An 18,814-nucleotide genomic window follows, 5' to 3' on the forward strand; every position below is an offset into this window, starting at 1 on the left:
TAATCGGAAAGTGTGGATTTTTATCCGGGAACGGGGTTCTCGGGATTTGTTATATTCATATTGAGATTTATACGTACGGTTGGGAACGGTACTCGTTCTAATTATTCTTATCCGGTATCCTCTCCTCTAACTTGTTAAGTTAAAGGGGGCACGATCAACGGATAAGAATGATTTTCTATCTTATTCCGGTATCCTCTCCTATAATCCTATAAAGGAGGTACGATCAATGGAATCATATTCCATTCTATCCAGTATCCTCTCCTTAGCAACATCAAAAAGGGGGCATGATCAACGGATATGAATGATATTTATTTTGTGACTATGTTAGCATACTGATCTACTTTTCCGCCTGAGAGGCGATGCCGCCTGGAGGGCGATGCCGCCCGAGGGGCAAGGTATGTGATATCACTATTTCGCCTGGAGGGCGCCGCCCGAGGGGCGAGGTTACTCGATAGCACTTTTCCGCCTGAGGGCGATGCCGTCCGAGGGGCGAGGTTACGTGATATCACTTTTCCGCCGGGAGGGCGATGCCGCCCAAGGGGCGAGGTTACGTGATATCACTTTTCCGCCAGGAGGGCGATGCCGCCCGAGGGGCGAGGTTACATGATATCATTTTCCGCCTGGAGGGCGATACCGCCTGAGAGGCGAGGATATATAGCCGGCTAGGATATGATGTTTCAATACCCTCTACGTGAACGCGACGTGACGGTATTGAAAATTTGAGATTTGATAGGTATATATATATTTTTGGCCGGAGGCCTATGGTACGATATTGTTATATTGTTGCGACTAGCGGGGCTAGTCAGCTTCTGGCTATTTGTAATTATTTATGTAGACTAGCAGGGCTAGTCGGGTCTCCAAAATGATCGGATAGTATTAATTTGACTAGCGAGGGCTAGTCCAGTTTTATTTATGAGTTATTAGTTTGACTAGCGGGGCTAGTTTATTTTTATACTTGCCGAATGATTATTCGAAATTGGGAAATCCCCTAAATTGATTAAATTGTTCTGGGATTTTAGTAATTATTCGGGAATTATATATTACTTTAAATAACGACTTTGGTGGTCGTAACGTGAGTTTGGAGGTTGTGGTAAGAGGAGCGGAAAGCTCCAGGGATCGATCGAGGTTTGTGTCCTAACGTCTCATAGCGTAATGGACGTCTTTATGAATGTTATAGGTTGATAATTTTTATTGTTGATATATTTGTGATTTGTGTTTGAGGAGAATGTGAAATTATGGGGAGCAGATGGATCCAGGTGTCAGGGTGGTTTTGAGATATTAGAAGTGTCGTTTTCGTGCAGGTATGGTTGGCTACTTTCAGGAGAGACAATGCCAAAATTTTGGTAAATCTCATTTGATAGTAGTCCCCGCACGATCTGCCTCGAAAGTATGGTTCATTTTGGGGCGGGTCGTGTTACTCCATGCTTCCTTACAAGCAATATGAATTACTACTTCCCTTTCATGTGCGATATGCGAGATGTCTTACTTGGTTGGCTAAGATAGATGTGCCACTTTCTCTTTCGTTTCGGAATTCGACCCCAGTCTGGTTAAACAAAGTTTGTAAAACAAAGATTATTTCCCCTCAGAATTCTGAATTCCCCGCGAGATAGTGGACAGTCTGCAATGTCTATGGCCGGTTCAATGCAAAACAAAGGTTTAAGAGACTTAGGCCCAACTTGGGACAGCTGTGTTGTGAGCAAAATGACTTTTGAAGCAGTTGTGAGCAAAATAACTTTTGAAGCAGTTGTGAGCAAAATAACTTTTGAAGCAGCTGTGAGAGGAAGCAGTTAAGGTGTTTGGTAAACTGTTTTCCGAAAGTGCTGTTAGAATGCATAATTACTATATAAGATAGAAATGCTAAATTATAATATAACTTTCAAGTTTCCAACTATTATACATTCAAAAACTATTTCTCTTGGCATATTATTCGAAAAAAAATATTTCTTTTTTATATCAATTGTTAAAGATTACTCTTTTATTTATTCATTATGCTCTTATCTCCCTTTTGTCGAGATCCATCCCCCATATTAAAAATGAAATTTCAGATTCAAAAAAGGGGAGAGATAGGCCGAAGAAGATGGAGGTTGGACCAATGAATTAATTATGATAGGTGTGGTTTGAATTATGGGTGAATGCATGGGTCAATTTAAAGTCTCAAATAACTATCAAATTTTTAGGTTCAATGTAATTTTTAAATAAGACAAGGAGAAAATAGGTAGTTGAAGAAGTTCATTTAATTAACTTCCATGTTTTTCATCCGGTTCGCAAAGCCGTTTCTAAAAGCTACCCTATAGCAACTTTTGATTTCCTGATGTTGGCAACAGCACTTTTGCCCAAAAGTCAAAATCTTGAACTTACCAAACATCCCCACTGAATGCCAAAAACACTTTTAGTTCAAAAGCCGGGTCCAAAAGCTACCCCAAACTGGCCCTTACAATTTGATAGTTTCAGTTTTGTTTCGTTGGAAAATCCTACTGATCTTATATTATGCAAATTACTAAGATATGCCAATGATTAACAGAAAACAACCAAAATTTCTAATCCTAGGCTTTCACCACATAAAAGGAGTGGTAAAGTAAAATAATGTTCATTGTTCAAATAACAGAATAGTAAAACGTAACATTTTTTAAATGAATTTACTGTGCTGGATGTTTCTGTACTGCCTCCATATTCCTAAAATGAATTATGGCATCGCATTTTTCCTTTCCAGTTTTACATGTTAACATCCCTGGTGTAACTACTCAAACTGACTTTACTTTTGGGCAATAACTACCTAACTCTGAGACTCTTAATCCCTCGTGTAAAAAAAACAGATACTCAATGTCAAATGCAGCAGCGAATAGAGTTGAAGTCGCAGAGTTTGGAAAACAGAGAAAAGCTTGGAATTCGATTTAGCAATCATTATGTTAAACAGCGATAAGTGTGGTCCGTAGACTAACTGTACTGATATTGTCTCATCTTAGCCACCTCACAGGTGTTGGGTTTTAATCATAAAAGGCCTCGGTACAATTGGTTATTATCCACTCACTTATAAGTTTTATTTTCTTTGTCACTTCTTAGATGTGAGATCTATCATATCCAACACACTCCCTCACGTGTAACCTAATTTTTAGGTCTGCATATGACAGATTAACATCCCACATACTGGGACGAAATAAACCAAGGTCAAGTAACTAACGACACTTAGTGACCATCCAATCGGAAACTCTCTGATGGCATGATAATGACACCCATCTTAGGGCCCATGACAAAGTGGCACCCAACTCGGGCCCACGACAGATTGGAGGCGCAACTGGAGAGGAACCCGCTCTAATACCATGTTAAATAGTGACAAGCGTGGCTCATGGACCAACTGTACCGATATTGTCACAACTTAACCACCTCACATGTGTTGGGTTTTAATTACAAAAAGCATCGGTACAATTGGTTATTATCCACCCACTTATAATCTCTATTTTCTTTGTCACTTCTTAGATGTGGGATCTTTCTTCTTCAACACATTACAAAGTAAAATAAAACAAAATTTATACATTCTATACCTAAACTCCATATTTGCAGCTCAAGTCTCCCGAATGTATGTAAAAATTTTCCCGATTTGACCCCTTCAACCTCTGCGCACTGCAAAGTTCAAATCTTTCTACCGACCAGATAAGGATGGACAGAAAGATTGTAATTTAAAACCGGAAGTAAATTGGATATGGAGTCTTTTGCTGTAGTGGATTCCCCCCGCCCATCCTTTTATGCGGGAACCAGAATCTGTTTTAGGTAAGGATCGATTTGGGTTTTGGATTTTAGTCTGAAGTGAGGAACTTTCTGGGCTTCTGATTTTCTGCATAGAAATGATAAAATCTAGAAGTTTCTGACGTCTGCGAGAAGGAAGAGGCAAGCAGATGAGGGTGTAGGGAGTTTTTCTTTTAGGCTACTGCTAAATGTACCGTCAAATTTCTTGGCATACCCAGAACACTTCGTACACCTATATGATTACTCACTACACCCAAAAATTTCGTATAACCTTATTCAATCAAAACCCAACTTATCACACCCCGCCCCCTTTTTAGTATCAAACCCAAGAAAACTTACACCCGCCTCTTCCTCAGTCATCACTCTCTTGCTTCTCTTGCTTCTCTTGCTTCGGTACACTTTCTTGCTAAGAATCTTCTGGGTGTCAATATTATTCGCATTAATATGACCTTTATTACAAACAAAAAAACGAAGAAAGAAAAATAGTGCTCATACATGACTGCATGAGTAACACTGTAACATAATGGAACAAACCATTCTCTTTGTCTTGTATGGTATTAGCCGAAGGTGTCGTGTTAATCACATTAGTGTTCTAGTGTATAAAATTTGCAGAATTTCTTTCTGTTTGAAGATGACAATATCCAATTAGGAAAACATGTTAACTGTAAATGAGGTAGTGTTTTGTTTTGCTTTGAATTCAAATTGCTTATGACAGATTTGATCAGTTTGAACTATATAAGATGGTTATATTATTTGATTGAATAGTTTGATACATAGGGTAAACAAACAGAAACCCCAAGTTTGGACATCATTTCTAAAATCTAATGGTTTACATCATTTTTCTTACACCATTTTGGCGTTGTAGTATGGCTAGAGGTCCTAAACCCCGTGAATGTCCCATAGCCTCAAAGACAAAGAAAAGTTTGTGTACAACCTTCTCAGTCTGATGTAGATGGTGGTCAGCCAGAGGATGAAGTTCACAACGGGCAAGAACAAGTTTGTGAACCATTTGCAGATGCAGATGAGCCTCTAATGGTCCATTTTCTGGAGGTCATCATGATCCATCGGTATTGAAGAGCTTAAAAGTCATGTGGCGGCTGCTATTTGGTTTAATAAGGTATTGATTGCTTTATTCTTATGATAACTCTTTGTTACAGAAGCATAACAAAGCTATGAACTTGTTTATCTTCTTTGTCCTTTCCTTTTTGCATATTTTGGGGAAATTAGATTGAGCTTCTGATTTATAATAGTCCACTTTATGTATCAAATATATATATATATATATATTTTTTTTTTTCTTCCCGGAATGTGATCCATTGAAACTTCAGAACCATTCGTATAAGCTTACACAATGGGTATTTGATGAAATTGTTGCTAACCATAAATTTTGGAGTTATATTGAAGGGTCTGATTTGAGGCCATTAGTCAATTGTTCATATTTGATTGGTAATAGAGTTGTTGTTTCAGCCTTTTGTGAGAGGTGGCAGCCCGAGACTAATACATTTCACTTGCCATTTGGTGAGTTGACAATTACTTTAGATGATGTGTAACGACCCCAAAATTTTGAGCTTAAAAACTCAAAATTCTAAAGTCGTTAAACACAAAATAATCTCAATAAAATCGAAATCATTATAATGTCACAGCGGATCAATTCTGAGTTCTCAATACAACTCAGACAAACCAATTATTACAACCCAAATTTATAATCCATACATAAAATGGAAATGTAATAATCCTCACAAATCACTCACAAATCTCACAAATAAAATCACACCAATTCTCACACACAAATCCACGCTAAAACCTCACCACAAGTAGGATACGAACGACTTCGAGCCTCCGTAGTCGTCGCTCCACTTCCACTAATCAGCACCTGCGGAATTATCCCATACACCATCGAATTGGTGCACCGGGATTGTAAACACAAACCCGGTAAGCTTATAGCTCGTATGAGTAAAATCAAAATATAATTCGCATATCAAAATATACGAAAAATCACAAATCAACAAATATAAATGCCCTCATGAGTCAATGAACAGCCCATCTGGTTGTCCCAAAGGAATATGAAATGAAACGCTCATGAGAAAATTAAGTAACCCTTCTGGTTACCCAAATGCATTTATAATACGGGTACCAAGAACGCTGGTACACATTTGTTACCCCTCTCGTAATACACCGCCGATATTGGATAGCCACCCGCTACCCAACATCCAAAACAATCTGAGTACCCATGAGCAGATAACCACCCGTTACCTCACATGCAGTACTAAGGCAGACAGACTAGAGCTCTAACTGTATCGTAACTTTCGCCCGGCCAAAGGCTAGGTTCCGACTAGCCAAACACGTACAATAATCTCACATCATATTGTACCAAATCACGTCCGAAGACAAATCAACATTTTAACAATCTCAATGTTAAAATCACGTACAATAATCTCACATCATATTGTACAAATCAAAATCACATGCTGAATATAATCACAATAAAATCGTAACAGTATATTATATAGCAAACTATATATATTCATACTTATTTACCATTTATACAATACATATATTGTCCACTATATCTTATACATGTCATATTTCACCACACATTCTCAATACACAAACTTCCGTCATCGAAATGACCATTTCTAATGAATTAATAACAGTATATAATATAATGAATTATATTTATATGTACTTATTACCATTATACAGTATATATGTAGTCCACTAAATTGTATACATGCTGTAATTCATTATTAAATACTCTTGCAAAAATCTTGAATAACCGCGAGGGTAGATTCGTAAATATGTGAGATTTTACTTACCTTATCGACTCGAGCGTAATTCCACAATTCCCGATGATAATTCATTTTCCTGATTTAACGATCACCTTGAAAAGATAAGAAAAGAATTTAGAATCGTTTCGTAAACCTTTAAATGCCGAAACAGTAATAATCGGTTACTGTTCAGCAATTTTCGGTTTTACGAAGTTACTGTTCAGTGTTACTGTTCACTGTTACTATTCACGGTTACTGTATAAATATACAATTAATACGTATTTCTGTACGTATAAATACTATATATGTATTTCTGTACGTATAAATACTATGTACGTATACGTACTGTTTAAATGTAAATACAATCTGAGTAAATAAAATTTACTAAATTACCCTTTCACAAATTACTTTTTACATTTACTGAAAGTAATTTATATTTATATTTACCGTAGGTAAAATTTAATTACATTTATTGTACGTAAATAAAATTTACATTTACATTTACCGTACTTAAGTAAATTACCAAAATACCCTTCTGTCAAAACTGTTCACACCGCCGCACGTGTGGCACACGCACCACCTCCGGCAGGCCGCGCGTGGGGCCCACGAGCCGACACCCCCAACAGTGCGCATCACGCCACCGCCACCCCATTTCTCTCCTTTTCTTCCTCCTCTTCCTCCCCACGGTCACAGACCACCTCCTACGCCTCCCACGCTCTCCCACGCGCCGCCTCTAGGCGGCGATACCCTCTCCTCCGTCCTCCCTTCGATTCACTCCAAAAATGCTAAAAATCATCACAACGATCACACAATACATCACTAACATGAATCTCACCTCGATTCGATGGTGGTGAGCTCGCTTCTAGCTCGGTGGTGGCTGAGAAGCTCGGCGCGGCGATTTGCAGAAACTTGGCGACGTCGGGCGTCCTCACGGCGGCGAGGCTCGAGCTGGCGAGCTGAAGGGTGGCTGCAGGGGTCCTCGCGATGTCGTTGGGCCGAGCGGTGCACGTCACGGCGGCCCTGTGTGGTAGATCGCCGGGGGAGATTCTCTGAGGTGAGGGTGAGTGAGTTTCGGGGAGAGAGAGAGAAAGAGGGAGGCGGGGTGAGAGAGGAACGAAAGGGTTTCCAATTATGGGAACCCTAGCTGAAAACATTTCCTTTTATACCCCCTCCCAAAATCGGAAACTAACTTCCGTCGTTAATAACTTTTACGTACATCGTCCGATTAGAACGCGTCACATATCCACGAACTCGTATCGACGAGCTCTACAACTTTCGTGAAGGAAGTTTTCGCAACCGATCGACGGAATAAAAGTCGATAATTTCGTTCGGAAACGTAACGTTTTTCTTAATAAACGTTCCGAAAACGTTTCCGTTTTTCGTTTCAAAGTATCGCAACCATCACATTCGTTTTTAATCAAACTTCACAACTTAAAAGAATTTAAATTAAACCAAATATTGTTTTGAAATTTAGGGTTATTACATGATGTGATTAACATTTTAGTTATTCCAGTTCAGGGTGATTCCATATCTGTACCCGAGGGTGTGCGGTTAGACAAAACTTATTATGCATCTTTATTGTCATCTTCACTAGGTGTTATTATAGATGAGACAAAGATTGAAATGAGTCGCTGCGGTGGAAATGGGGTCAGTATGGATATAACATGGAATGTTAATTCTGTAGATGTCACCCCCACAATCTCTAACAATGGATATCGAAACTTATTTGTTTTGTATGTAGCATCCATAATCAAAACAGAAGGGAATGCAGAAGAAGATTTACACTGTCAGGATGAGTCCAAAACAAGTCACTCACAATGTTCTCTTGGCCATAACTCTTATGCCACTCGACACAATTGTTTTTAACAAATTGTTTAGCAATAATAGGGAAAGTGAACATATTGCAAGCATAACCTTCTAACTCAAGTATTGTTTTTTTTAGATTCCTAAAATTGATTTAGTGAAAATAAATCAGGTGTTAGCTGTATACTTATTTTGGTGTTTGTTTGGTGATGATGCAAGTCGATTCTGGACCTGTGGCCTTCACAGTAAAGCAAAGACCAACACGCCAAGAAAGGACCAGCAATAGATGAACTCCAATAGGTGTATACTTATTTTGGTGTTGTTTGGTGTATACTTATTTGATGGTGGGCTTTCACTTTTCATTTTTGATGAGAGGTGTTTTTTTTTCTTTTTCATGAGGTATGCTTTTATTTCCTTTCTCCTCTTTTTATACAAGGAGCATCTATTGGTTTAGTGAATTTTGGCTGAAACTATTTTGATTACTAGGTTGTGGCTTGAAATTTTATTGTATATACTAGAAAATTGTAGGGCTCATAGTTAGAGGTCGAACTTTGAAGTTCTCTTTTGAATTTCACTATTTAGTATGCAATTTTAAAGCTATTATGGAGTTGCCTTCACTCTTGCAAGGTTATGTTACGATTCTAACTCTTTTATAATTTGATTGGGAGTATGTTTATTCAAGAAAGCATAATTGAGCAAGTAAAGCATTACATTTTATTGTTTGGACGTTGGAGAATACACTATAGGTGTGTATGATTATTTGAGTTTTGGCATATGAATGCTTATTAGGCCAAAAATTAAAACTTAATGACAGAGGGATGCCAATGTAAAGGCATTATTTTATCAATGCAGGTGAGTAAATGCTATTAAAAGAGAGCTAAAATAGCGATGCAAATCTAAGATTATTGTGAGCAATATGACCAGCCATATCCTTAGATCAAGTTTCTCATTTTTGTGAACTTAATATCAAAATTCCATTGCAATATCAACACTCATGTTTATATTGTTTTTATTTATACAGATATTATAGAGTAGAAGTTGTCGAATGATGTTGAGCATTAGCCTTTTGGTTATGGTGGCCGACGATGACATGGTGCTTTAGGAGAACATGGTGTCTGAGATATGTGTTTGGTTGTGGTGATGGGTGAGTGAATTAGTGCTCTGGAATGGAACACAGGACTTTGGTGTAAGGTGTTTAGATTGCTATTGTGGTTAACAGGAAGAATGGATCGTTGCGGCTTTTTTGTGGTGTAATTGTGTATGTGTATCAGTTCTGTATTTAGTTTTGTAAGATCGGAAGGTGGTGACAAGAGTATCATAGTCACCGTAGTGTATCCATAGTATCAGTAGTAACCAGTAGCCATAGTAACAAGAGGTCCAGTAACCGAGAGCCATAGTAGCCATAGTAACCAGTAACAGTAGAATCCAAAGCCAAGTAACCATAGTATCTAAAGCCAAGTAACAAGAGAACCAGAACCCTGAAGTAACCATAGGAACCAGTAACCAAAGTATCATAAGGAACCAATATCCTTAATGATCAGAGAACCATCGTATCCAAAGTAACCAGAGAACCATAGTGTCAAGCCACCAAAGATAGAGCCAAGTCACCAAAGAACCAGTAACCATAGTAACCGTAGCCAAGTAGCTGAAGAACAATCCGCAAGGGACTAGAGAACAGGAACAGTAACATGGAGCCGGATTTGTGGAGATAGAATTTCGGCATAGTCACCGGAGACGCTGCTCCGCTAATGATCTTGAGAATTCAGTTTAGGGTTTAGTCCTGATTACAAGTACACGTACATTGATAGCTTCATTGACATCTGCTTGGTTGATCTTACAAAATCAAACGAGCAGCGTTGTAATAAGCTTGTATGGCATTTGGCTGAAAATTTGTTTTTGGCCTTATTGGTGTTGCTGGGTGAGCTGCGATCGGTCCTTTTAAAAGGCTAAGAGTTATAGTTTTATCGATGATTACATGAAACCATCAAATTAGTAAAATTGTTGAAACAAAATGAATCTAGAGAGGAAAGTATGAAGGGGCAACATTCAGGCACACTCAATACAGTTTGGATACAAGAGCATCCATGTTATCAAGACCTTGTATTTGAATAAAGGGCCAATTCTAAATAGCCACCAAACAATAGGAAAATTTTCATTAAAAAATGGTAGCCGCGGTTTGATATACTTCAAACAAGCAAGAACAAGAGTAACAGGCCACTATTGCAGATAGTGAGAAACTTATTAGGATGACTTTTTTGACAAGTGAAAGAAACTCATCTCATCAACTTATATGCCCCAGGCAGTTAGTCTGACTGAGATTTGACAATAAAGTTCTGGCGACTGATGGGGTTCATCACAACAGGAGGTCCTGCAGTGCGAGGCCAAGCCTGGAATTTCTTGTCAGTTTCTTCCCACCATCCCTTGTTTGAAACAGTTCCAGGTGTGCTACCTATTTGATGAAGTCGGGAATATTCGATCTTAATAGAAAGTATACCTTGAAAAATATCATCAAACTCCATTAAAACTTACCTCCAAATATCTTTCTGTCAGAGATAGTGGTGTCACAAACATATGCAACTGCAAAGCTTGCCACAATGGAACCAATGATGTACTTTCCCGCCATTTTTCAACTGCAAAAATCAAGAACATCAAGTTATATGAAGAAATGCTCCAGCAAAATTCCAGTTCTTCAAATATATTTTGGTATAGGAGATTTTTGGTACCTAGAACTCACAAAGAGAGGATTATTTACTTATTTATAAAAATTGTAATGGAACCAAGTGGGCTTGACTAAAGTGCACAAATATTAAACCTAACACATCTATCAAAGCTCAAATCAACAATAATTAATATATTCATCTTGTTCTCTCTTTAATTCAAAGTTGAAGACAAACAAAATAAATACAGAACTTGACAGCATCAAACACCAAAAATAGACACCCCTCTACAGAATCTCTTCCTCCATAGTTTGAATCCAGATTCCACAGATTGCATTTGGTTTCTTGCTGAAATAGAAAACTTGCAGGATCCTAGACCAAATATAGACACCTACACAGAGTCTCTTCCTCCTAAATTTGTATCGAGGTTCACAGATTGGATTCCAATTATGCAGCCAACTACCCAAGGTTAGAAAGTGAAAGAAAGAAGAATTTATTTGGAGTGGTTCTCATGCTTGGCCATGTTTAATTTTATTTTGTGAGGATACTTCCAAAGCTGGATGGAGAGCAGCCGATGTTTGGAGAAGTATCATTTTCTTTTTCAGGTATTAGTTGGTTTTATCGTGAGTACACCTTTTCAGAGTTTCCAGATAAGGCAGGGTAAGGAGGTTGATATCATAACATAACATAATGCTGTCTTCTACCGTTTATGTTAGTACTTGTTTGTAGGAAACATACTATTGTACCAGTTAATCCTAACAAACAAACAAACCTTTATAGTTTAACAAAATAAACAGTGACGTAAAAAATCAAGTAGAACAGGTTTGTATGACAAACTTGGCAATTGAAAATGTTTCCCTACTGTACAAATCAGCTATACCCTGTGATATATACAACGTAAAAGGCTGAATAAAGTATGAATCAATAACTATGTATACTGGCTAAACCAGTATCAGACACTAAAAAATAAGAAATTTTGAGAACTGAATGACAATAGAATTTTAAATTAAGATAATCATCTAGATATGTACTAGATCGATCTTATACTCCTCATATTCATATACAACACCAATAAGAGATGACACAAATTCTTGGACCAACTGGAGAAGAATTTAACGGCCAGCTCTAGTATTGGGCAATTGGAGCACATAAGACATATAAAACTACAACAGTGAAGCTAGAAAGAACAAAGCCTAGGTAACATTAAAGGTTGCAGGACCAAAGGAAGAGCAGAAGAACAATCTTGTCTATGACAATAACAGATCCATAAGTACTTTTGAAACTTGTTAAATAAATTCTAGACAATAGATTATTTGAGTCTATGGAAGATCAACTTATCCGACAAGGCTGCTAATGTCAAATGCACGTCAGCAGAATCAGAAGCAAGCCTGTGGTTATATGACGTGGAATAACACATACGGTAAAGCTGTCCCTTATTCTACGATAGTGTGACAAGAATAGCAGACTAATACCGATAGAAAACAGACATTTCTGTGCATGCCATTTCCAAAGGAAGGGTACTCTAGAAACATGATTTCGGTTAACCACCATTATATCAACTATTAACATCCTTCCGGAGCATATATTTATATATAATATATATATATATATATGTATACAGGGGCGGATCCAGCCCAGGCTTGACTGGGCTGGAGCCCATGTGAGATTTCAGTCCAAAAAAAAATTCAAACCCTCTATTAAAAAAAATTAAACTAATCGATTGTACGAAGTCTTTCTTACTCTCTCTCATACGTATTTCTTCTGTTTTTCAGCTCTTCCCTCTACTCGACTACTTTTCTTTTAAATCATTGAAGCCCGTCACCACCATGATTCTATTAAAAAAAAGAATTAAACCAATCGATTAGACGAAGTCTCTCTCACTCTCTCACAGACGTATTTCTTATGTTCTTCAGCTCTTCCCTCTACTCGACTACTTTTCTTTTAAATCATTGGAGCCCGTCACCACCACTCCCTGCCGCCGCGTTGCCGAAGGCCTGACCGCCCGAAGTTCTTTCTGCTCTCATCTACACTTCTACCGTTCTACTGTAGAATGACATGTTTAATTGACCTTTAATTATATGAACTTCATACACTCTATGTTGTAAACCTGAAAAAAAAAATTTTGCCTTCGCCCAAAGTTATAGTTCACTTCATAAAATCCTATGTCCACCCTTGAAATTAGCCCAGGTGACATTTGGATCCGCCACTATATATATATATATACATCCGGGAAATCCATTTTAGTATCGACTTAATGTCGATATGTTCTTCTTTCGATACAATCGACGGTCATAAAAGACTTGAAGTTGTCTATCATCAATCATAAACCCAATACTCTTCTTATGTTGATTTCTACCAAGCACAGAATACCCAGATCAATCCGATACGAACGCAATCGTATACAATTACAAATACAAACATGAGACAAAGGAATCTGAGAAAATCTTATACATGATGAGCGAAACCCTAGATCCCCATTATCTGATATCCACAAGCGAAGAATGTAATCAGATTGAGAAAGAAAACTCACAGGAAGCGGCGAAACCGAACGCGAAATGAAAACGGGTGAGGGAGGCTGTCGACGACCAAGCTAGCTTGTGAGAACGAGGAGTGGAGTCAGTAATTGGGGGCACACAGAGTTTATATTCTGGCGAAAACTACCGCCCACATATTGGAGTATTGACTATTGACCTATGATTTTATTTCTATTTTGTTTTTCAATTATATCATAAAAATTAATACGTACAAATTGACAGAAAACACTTTCTTTTTATAAAACGTATTATGTTTGATAAATTTTTCAGTGAGCTGAATAGTCTTTACATACTTTTCCGCTGTGACAAAACAACAGATAAGAAATCATAAGTAAAATTCAAAGCTAGTATGCGGTATAGAACTAATATTTAGTAATAAGTTCAATTATTCTTAAAATTGTATATTCTATGATTAATATAAGCATAACAATAGGCAACAAATTAACTAAACTAAAATATTAATTTAGACCCAGACCCAAAAGCCCAGGCCCAAAACGCATCTTGTGAAACCCTAGACAAGGATTGTAACTTGGCCGTCTTCAATCCTAACCGCACCCAACCATCACTCATCACCAGCCAATGAGGCAAACTGGCACTGGTTATGGCTCTTTTGCTTCGTTTGAATCGGTTTCCATCATACCTGACCAGATCTGGATGTGGCCTCCGAGGTAGATTGTTATCAAAAATTGTGGTGGTATTCTTCCATTTGATCTCACCACCACCATTGCCATTGAGCAACCCATGATCGTCTTTCATGATAGCATCGCGAATCCTTTTTGGGTAAACTCGTGAAAGAGAAGAGTTTGTGTCATGCTCCGAATATTATATAATAAAAATTCAAATTTAAAAATGTGACAACTCAAATAAAATTCAAAAATTACACTTACATCATTGTACACAACTTGAGCAACAATTAAATGTAACCACTTATAAGGAGCTTATTACAAGACCAATCTTGAATTACAAAAGCTCTATTCAAAACATGACTTCCCTACACTCCTTCACTGCAACACTAACGATCCTAACTTGCACATAAAACCCTACACCATATATTGGTACACCGGGTTATAAACAACAAACCCGGTAAACTTAAAAACTTTGTATGGGTAAACTTGACTCAATGAACACCTACTTAATATTTCTCAAGATAAGTAACAACATTTAACCCATAAAACACACTTGCACAAAATGCATTTTAAGAGTAGTGATTCTTGCATAAAAGCAGAGTTCAGGAAGTCACATAGTTATACCACAAAATGAGGGGAATAAGAAAGCCGACAACTCAACCCGAAACCATAAAACTGCCATTTGAAACCAAAAATACAACTCACACTTGTTTTCTTAAAAACTCAGCATCCCTTCCTCGAAAGAAAACACATAATAAAATCATATAATGAATAATAGGATTCACTCGACGCACAAAATTTATTCATGAGTTACAATAATTCAATCGTTACCCCATGAATAAGATTCACTCGACACACATATCTATTCATGAGTTACAACAACTCAATCGCTATCACATGAATATATTGACAACAAAGACTATAGCTCTAGCTAATTATCCCCACACCCGACCAAGGTGTGATTCCAACACTTGCCTATCGCCACTTTGGCAAAACAAACAGAAATTCATAATACGCCACTTTGACACATTCAATACAAATTCACAATAAAAACAACACTTTTACCGAAATGTACATTTTCTTCCATTCTGGTTGAACACTACAATAATTCACTAATTTACCGGAATGTACATTTTCTTCCCTTCCGGTCACATCATCCACACTAATTTACCAAAATGTACATTTTCTTCCATTGCGGTCCCTTCGGCCACCATTATCAAATTATGCAACAATATCAGTATATAATATAATATAGCAACATGTATATGTAAATCGTTGTTACCATTAAATATACATATACAAATAGACTATACTATATCAATAACGACATGCAATAATCTAATTTCATTCTCAACCATTAACCATAATCCATAATCACCACAACTTTAAAAAAAATCATTTTATAAAACAATTTCACATTTACCACTTCGATAACTATAAAATAACTTCAATCATGATGATCATCGTGAGATTTACTCACCTTACCTCCCGATGTGTCTTCTACATATAAAAATGACAGCCCTCGCTACCACAATCACCCCATATGTAGGCAATACATACCTAAATCATATGAAGGTTGCAACTTATTAAAATTTGAGGTACAATAACCAAGATTACCATTCTACTCCTTCGCTTAAGCCAAAACTCAAGTTAGGCAACTCCGACATAACTCATTTGAGACTATCTAAAATCTCTACCAAAGAAAATTACTATGTCAAACCATAGTGAATTCAACTTTGAATCCACATGGATTAACTTTCTAATCAACTCAAAATCTCAACTTAGTAATAATTGGAAACATAGTGATTTTACTCAAACCATATACTTAAAATCTAATTCGAATACTAATCACTCTAGAAAATTCTTCCTCCGAGACCTTCCAAGGTCGCTCAAGCCACTCTAACAGTACAATATAACCACTAGGGCTCGTCAACGGGCCGGGCTCGGCCCGGCCCGGCCCATGAGTGACGGGCCCGGACCCGGGCTGGACCGCGCCTTCATAAATTTAAATAAGTGGCGGGCCGGGCCGGGCCTAGTATTTTCAAAAATACGAAGATCTAAGCCCGCCCACCTAAGGCGGGCCGGGCCTTACGGGCTTGTATTAAAAAATAATATAATACTATAATTTAAGGGTTTGAAACAATAAAAGAATTATTAGAAAACATTCTAAAATAAAAGACACAAATAAATTCTAGTTTCGAAATATTGTCGATCAACACCAATAGATGTGATCAATATATATATTTAGGGACCGTGTAAAAATTTCATCCAATTCGGACCTCGTTTAACCATCGGAAATTTCGGTCAACAAAAAAAGAGGCGTTTTCACATAATAAAATCTCATTAACCGGGGCTTTGCCAAATAGATTTCTTCAATTCGACCGCGCACGATAGGTAAAAAAAATTAGGTGATTTCAAATATGTAAACAAATTTCCACATTCGCATCTTGTTAATTGGTCCCCCCTTAGGGCATATTAGTGTTGTTTTTGGTTTACCGGAAATTTCGACGGTTAAACGAGGTCCGAATTGGATGAAATTTTAAAATGATCATTAAATATATATATTGATCACATCGGATGGTGTCGATCAATTCCGAGAAGTTTCCTTCATATAGTCACTTCATAATGTGATAGTTTTATTATAAACATAATATAAGGCTATAATACATTAGTGGACACTTCGGCGATCGACAACTCAAATTCAAAATATGGTCGATCGATACCAGTAGATGTGATCGGTATATATATTTAGGAAACCCGTAAAAATTTCGTCCGTTTTGGACATGGTTTGACCGTTCGTACCAACGGTCAACTAAAAAAGAGGCGTTTTGACATATTTAAACCTCATTAACCTGACCTTTACCAAATAGATTTCTTCAGTTCGACCGCGCACGATAGGTAACAAAAATTAGGTGATTTGAAATACGTAAACAAATTTCCACATTCGCATCTTGTTAATTGGTCCCCCCTTAGGACATATTAGTGTTGTTTTTGGTTTAATGGAAATTCTGACAGTTAAATGAAGTCCGAATTGGATGAAATTTTAAAATGATCATTAAATATATATATTGATCACATCGGATAGTGTCGATCGATTCCAAGAAGTTGCCTTCATATAATCGCTTCATAATGTGATAGTTTTATTATAAACCTAATATAAGGTTATAATACATTAGTGAACATTTCGGCGATGGACAACTCAAATTCAAAATATGGTCGATCGACACCAGTAGATGTGATCGATATATATATTTAAGGAACCCGTAAAAATTTCGTCCGTTTTGGACATGCTTTGACCGTTCGTACCAACAGTCAACTAAAAAAGAAGTGTTTTGACATATTTAAACCTCATTGACCGGGGCTTTGCCAAATAGATTTCTTCAGTTCGACCGTACACTATAGGTAACAAAAATTAAGTGATTTCAAATATGTAAACAAATTTCCACATTCGCATCTTGGTAATTGGTCCCCCCTTAGGGCATATTAGTGTTGTTTTTGGTTTACTGGAAATTTCGACGGTTAAACGAGTTCTGAATTGGATGAAATTTTAAAATGATCATTAAATATATATATCGATCACATCATATGGTGTCGATCGATTCCGAGAACTTTTCTTCATATAGTTGCTTCATAATGTGATAGTTTTATTATAAACCTAATATAAGATTATAATACATTAGTGGACACTTCGGCGATCGACAACTCAAATTCAAAATATGGTAGATCGACACCATTAGATGTGATCGGTATATATATTTAGGGAACCCGTAAAAATTTCGTCCGTTTTGGACATGGTTTGACCGTTCGTACCAACGGTCAACTAAAAAAGAAGTGTTTTGACATATTTAAACCTCATTGACCGGGGCCTTGCCAAATAGATTTCTTCAGTTCGACCGCGCATGATAGGTAACAAAAATTAGGTGATTTCAAATATGTAAACAAATTTCCACATTCGCATCTTGGTAATTGGTCCCCCCTTAGGGCATATTAGTGTTGTTTTTGGTTTACCGGAAATTTCGACGGTTAAACGAGGTCCGAATTGGATGAAATTTTAAAATGATCATTATATATATATATTGATCACATCGGATGGTGTCGATCGATACCGAGAAGTTTTCTTCATATAGTGGTTTCATAATGTGATAGTTTTATTATAAACCTAATATAAGGTTATAATACTTTAGTGGACACTTCGGCGATCGACAACTCAAATTTAAAATATGGTCGATCGACACCAGTAGATGTGATCGGTATATATATTTAGGGAACCCGTAAAAATTTCGTTCGTTTTGGACGTGGTTTGACCATTCGTACCAACGGTCAACTAAAAAAGATGTGTTTTGACATATTTAAACCTCATTGACCAGGGCTTGCCAAATAGATTTCTTCAGTTCGACCGCGCACGATAGGTAACAAAAATTAGGTAATTTCAAATATGTAAACAAATTTCCACATTTGCATCTTGGTAATTGGTCCCCCCTTAGGGCATATTAGTGATGTTTTTTGTTTACCGGAAATTTCGACGGTTAAACGAGTTCTGAATTGGATGAAATTTTAAAATAATCATTAAATATATATATTGATCACATCGGATGGTGTCGATTGATCCCGAAAAGTTTCTTTCATATAGATGCTTCATAATGCGTTAGTTTTAATATAAACCTAATATAAAGGTTATAATACAT

At 37.1% G+C, this 18,814-nt stretch overlaps 1 protein-coding gene across 1 annotated transcript; it reads right to left on the bottom strand.

Moving 5' to 3' along the window:
• Positions 1–10,439: 10,439 nt before the first annotated feature.
• Positions 10,440–13,651, bottom strand: LOC126788156 (uncharacterized). Its single transcript, XM_050514120.1, has 3 exons — positions 13,500–13,651; positions 10,842–10,942; positions 10,440–10,761 (listed from the first exon to the last, which is right to left on the bottom strand). The coding sequence occupies exons 2-3, from the start codon at positions 10,933–10,935 to the stop codon at positions 10,616–10,618; spliced, it is 240 nt and encodes a 79-aa protein (XP_050370077.1). The 5' UTR covers positions 10,936–10,942; positions 13,500–13,651; the 3' UTR covers positions 10,440–10,615.
• Between the last annotated feature and the right edge of the window lie 5,163 nt (positions 13,652–18,814).

This window comes from Argentina anserina, chromosome 3 (assembly GCF_933775445.1).
Source record: "Argentina anserina chromosome 3, drPotAnse1.1, whole genome shotgun sequence".
In the NCBI taxonomy this organism is placed as follows: Eukaryota; Viridiplantae; Streptophyta; class Magnoliopsida; order Rosales; family Rosaceae; genus Argentina; species Argentina anserina.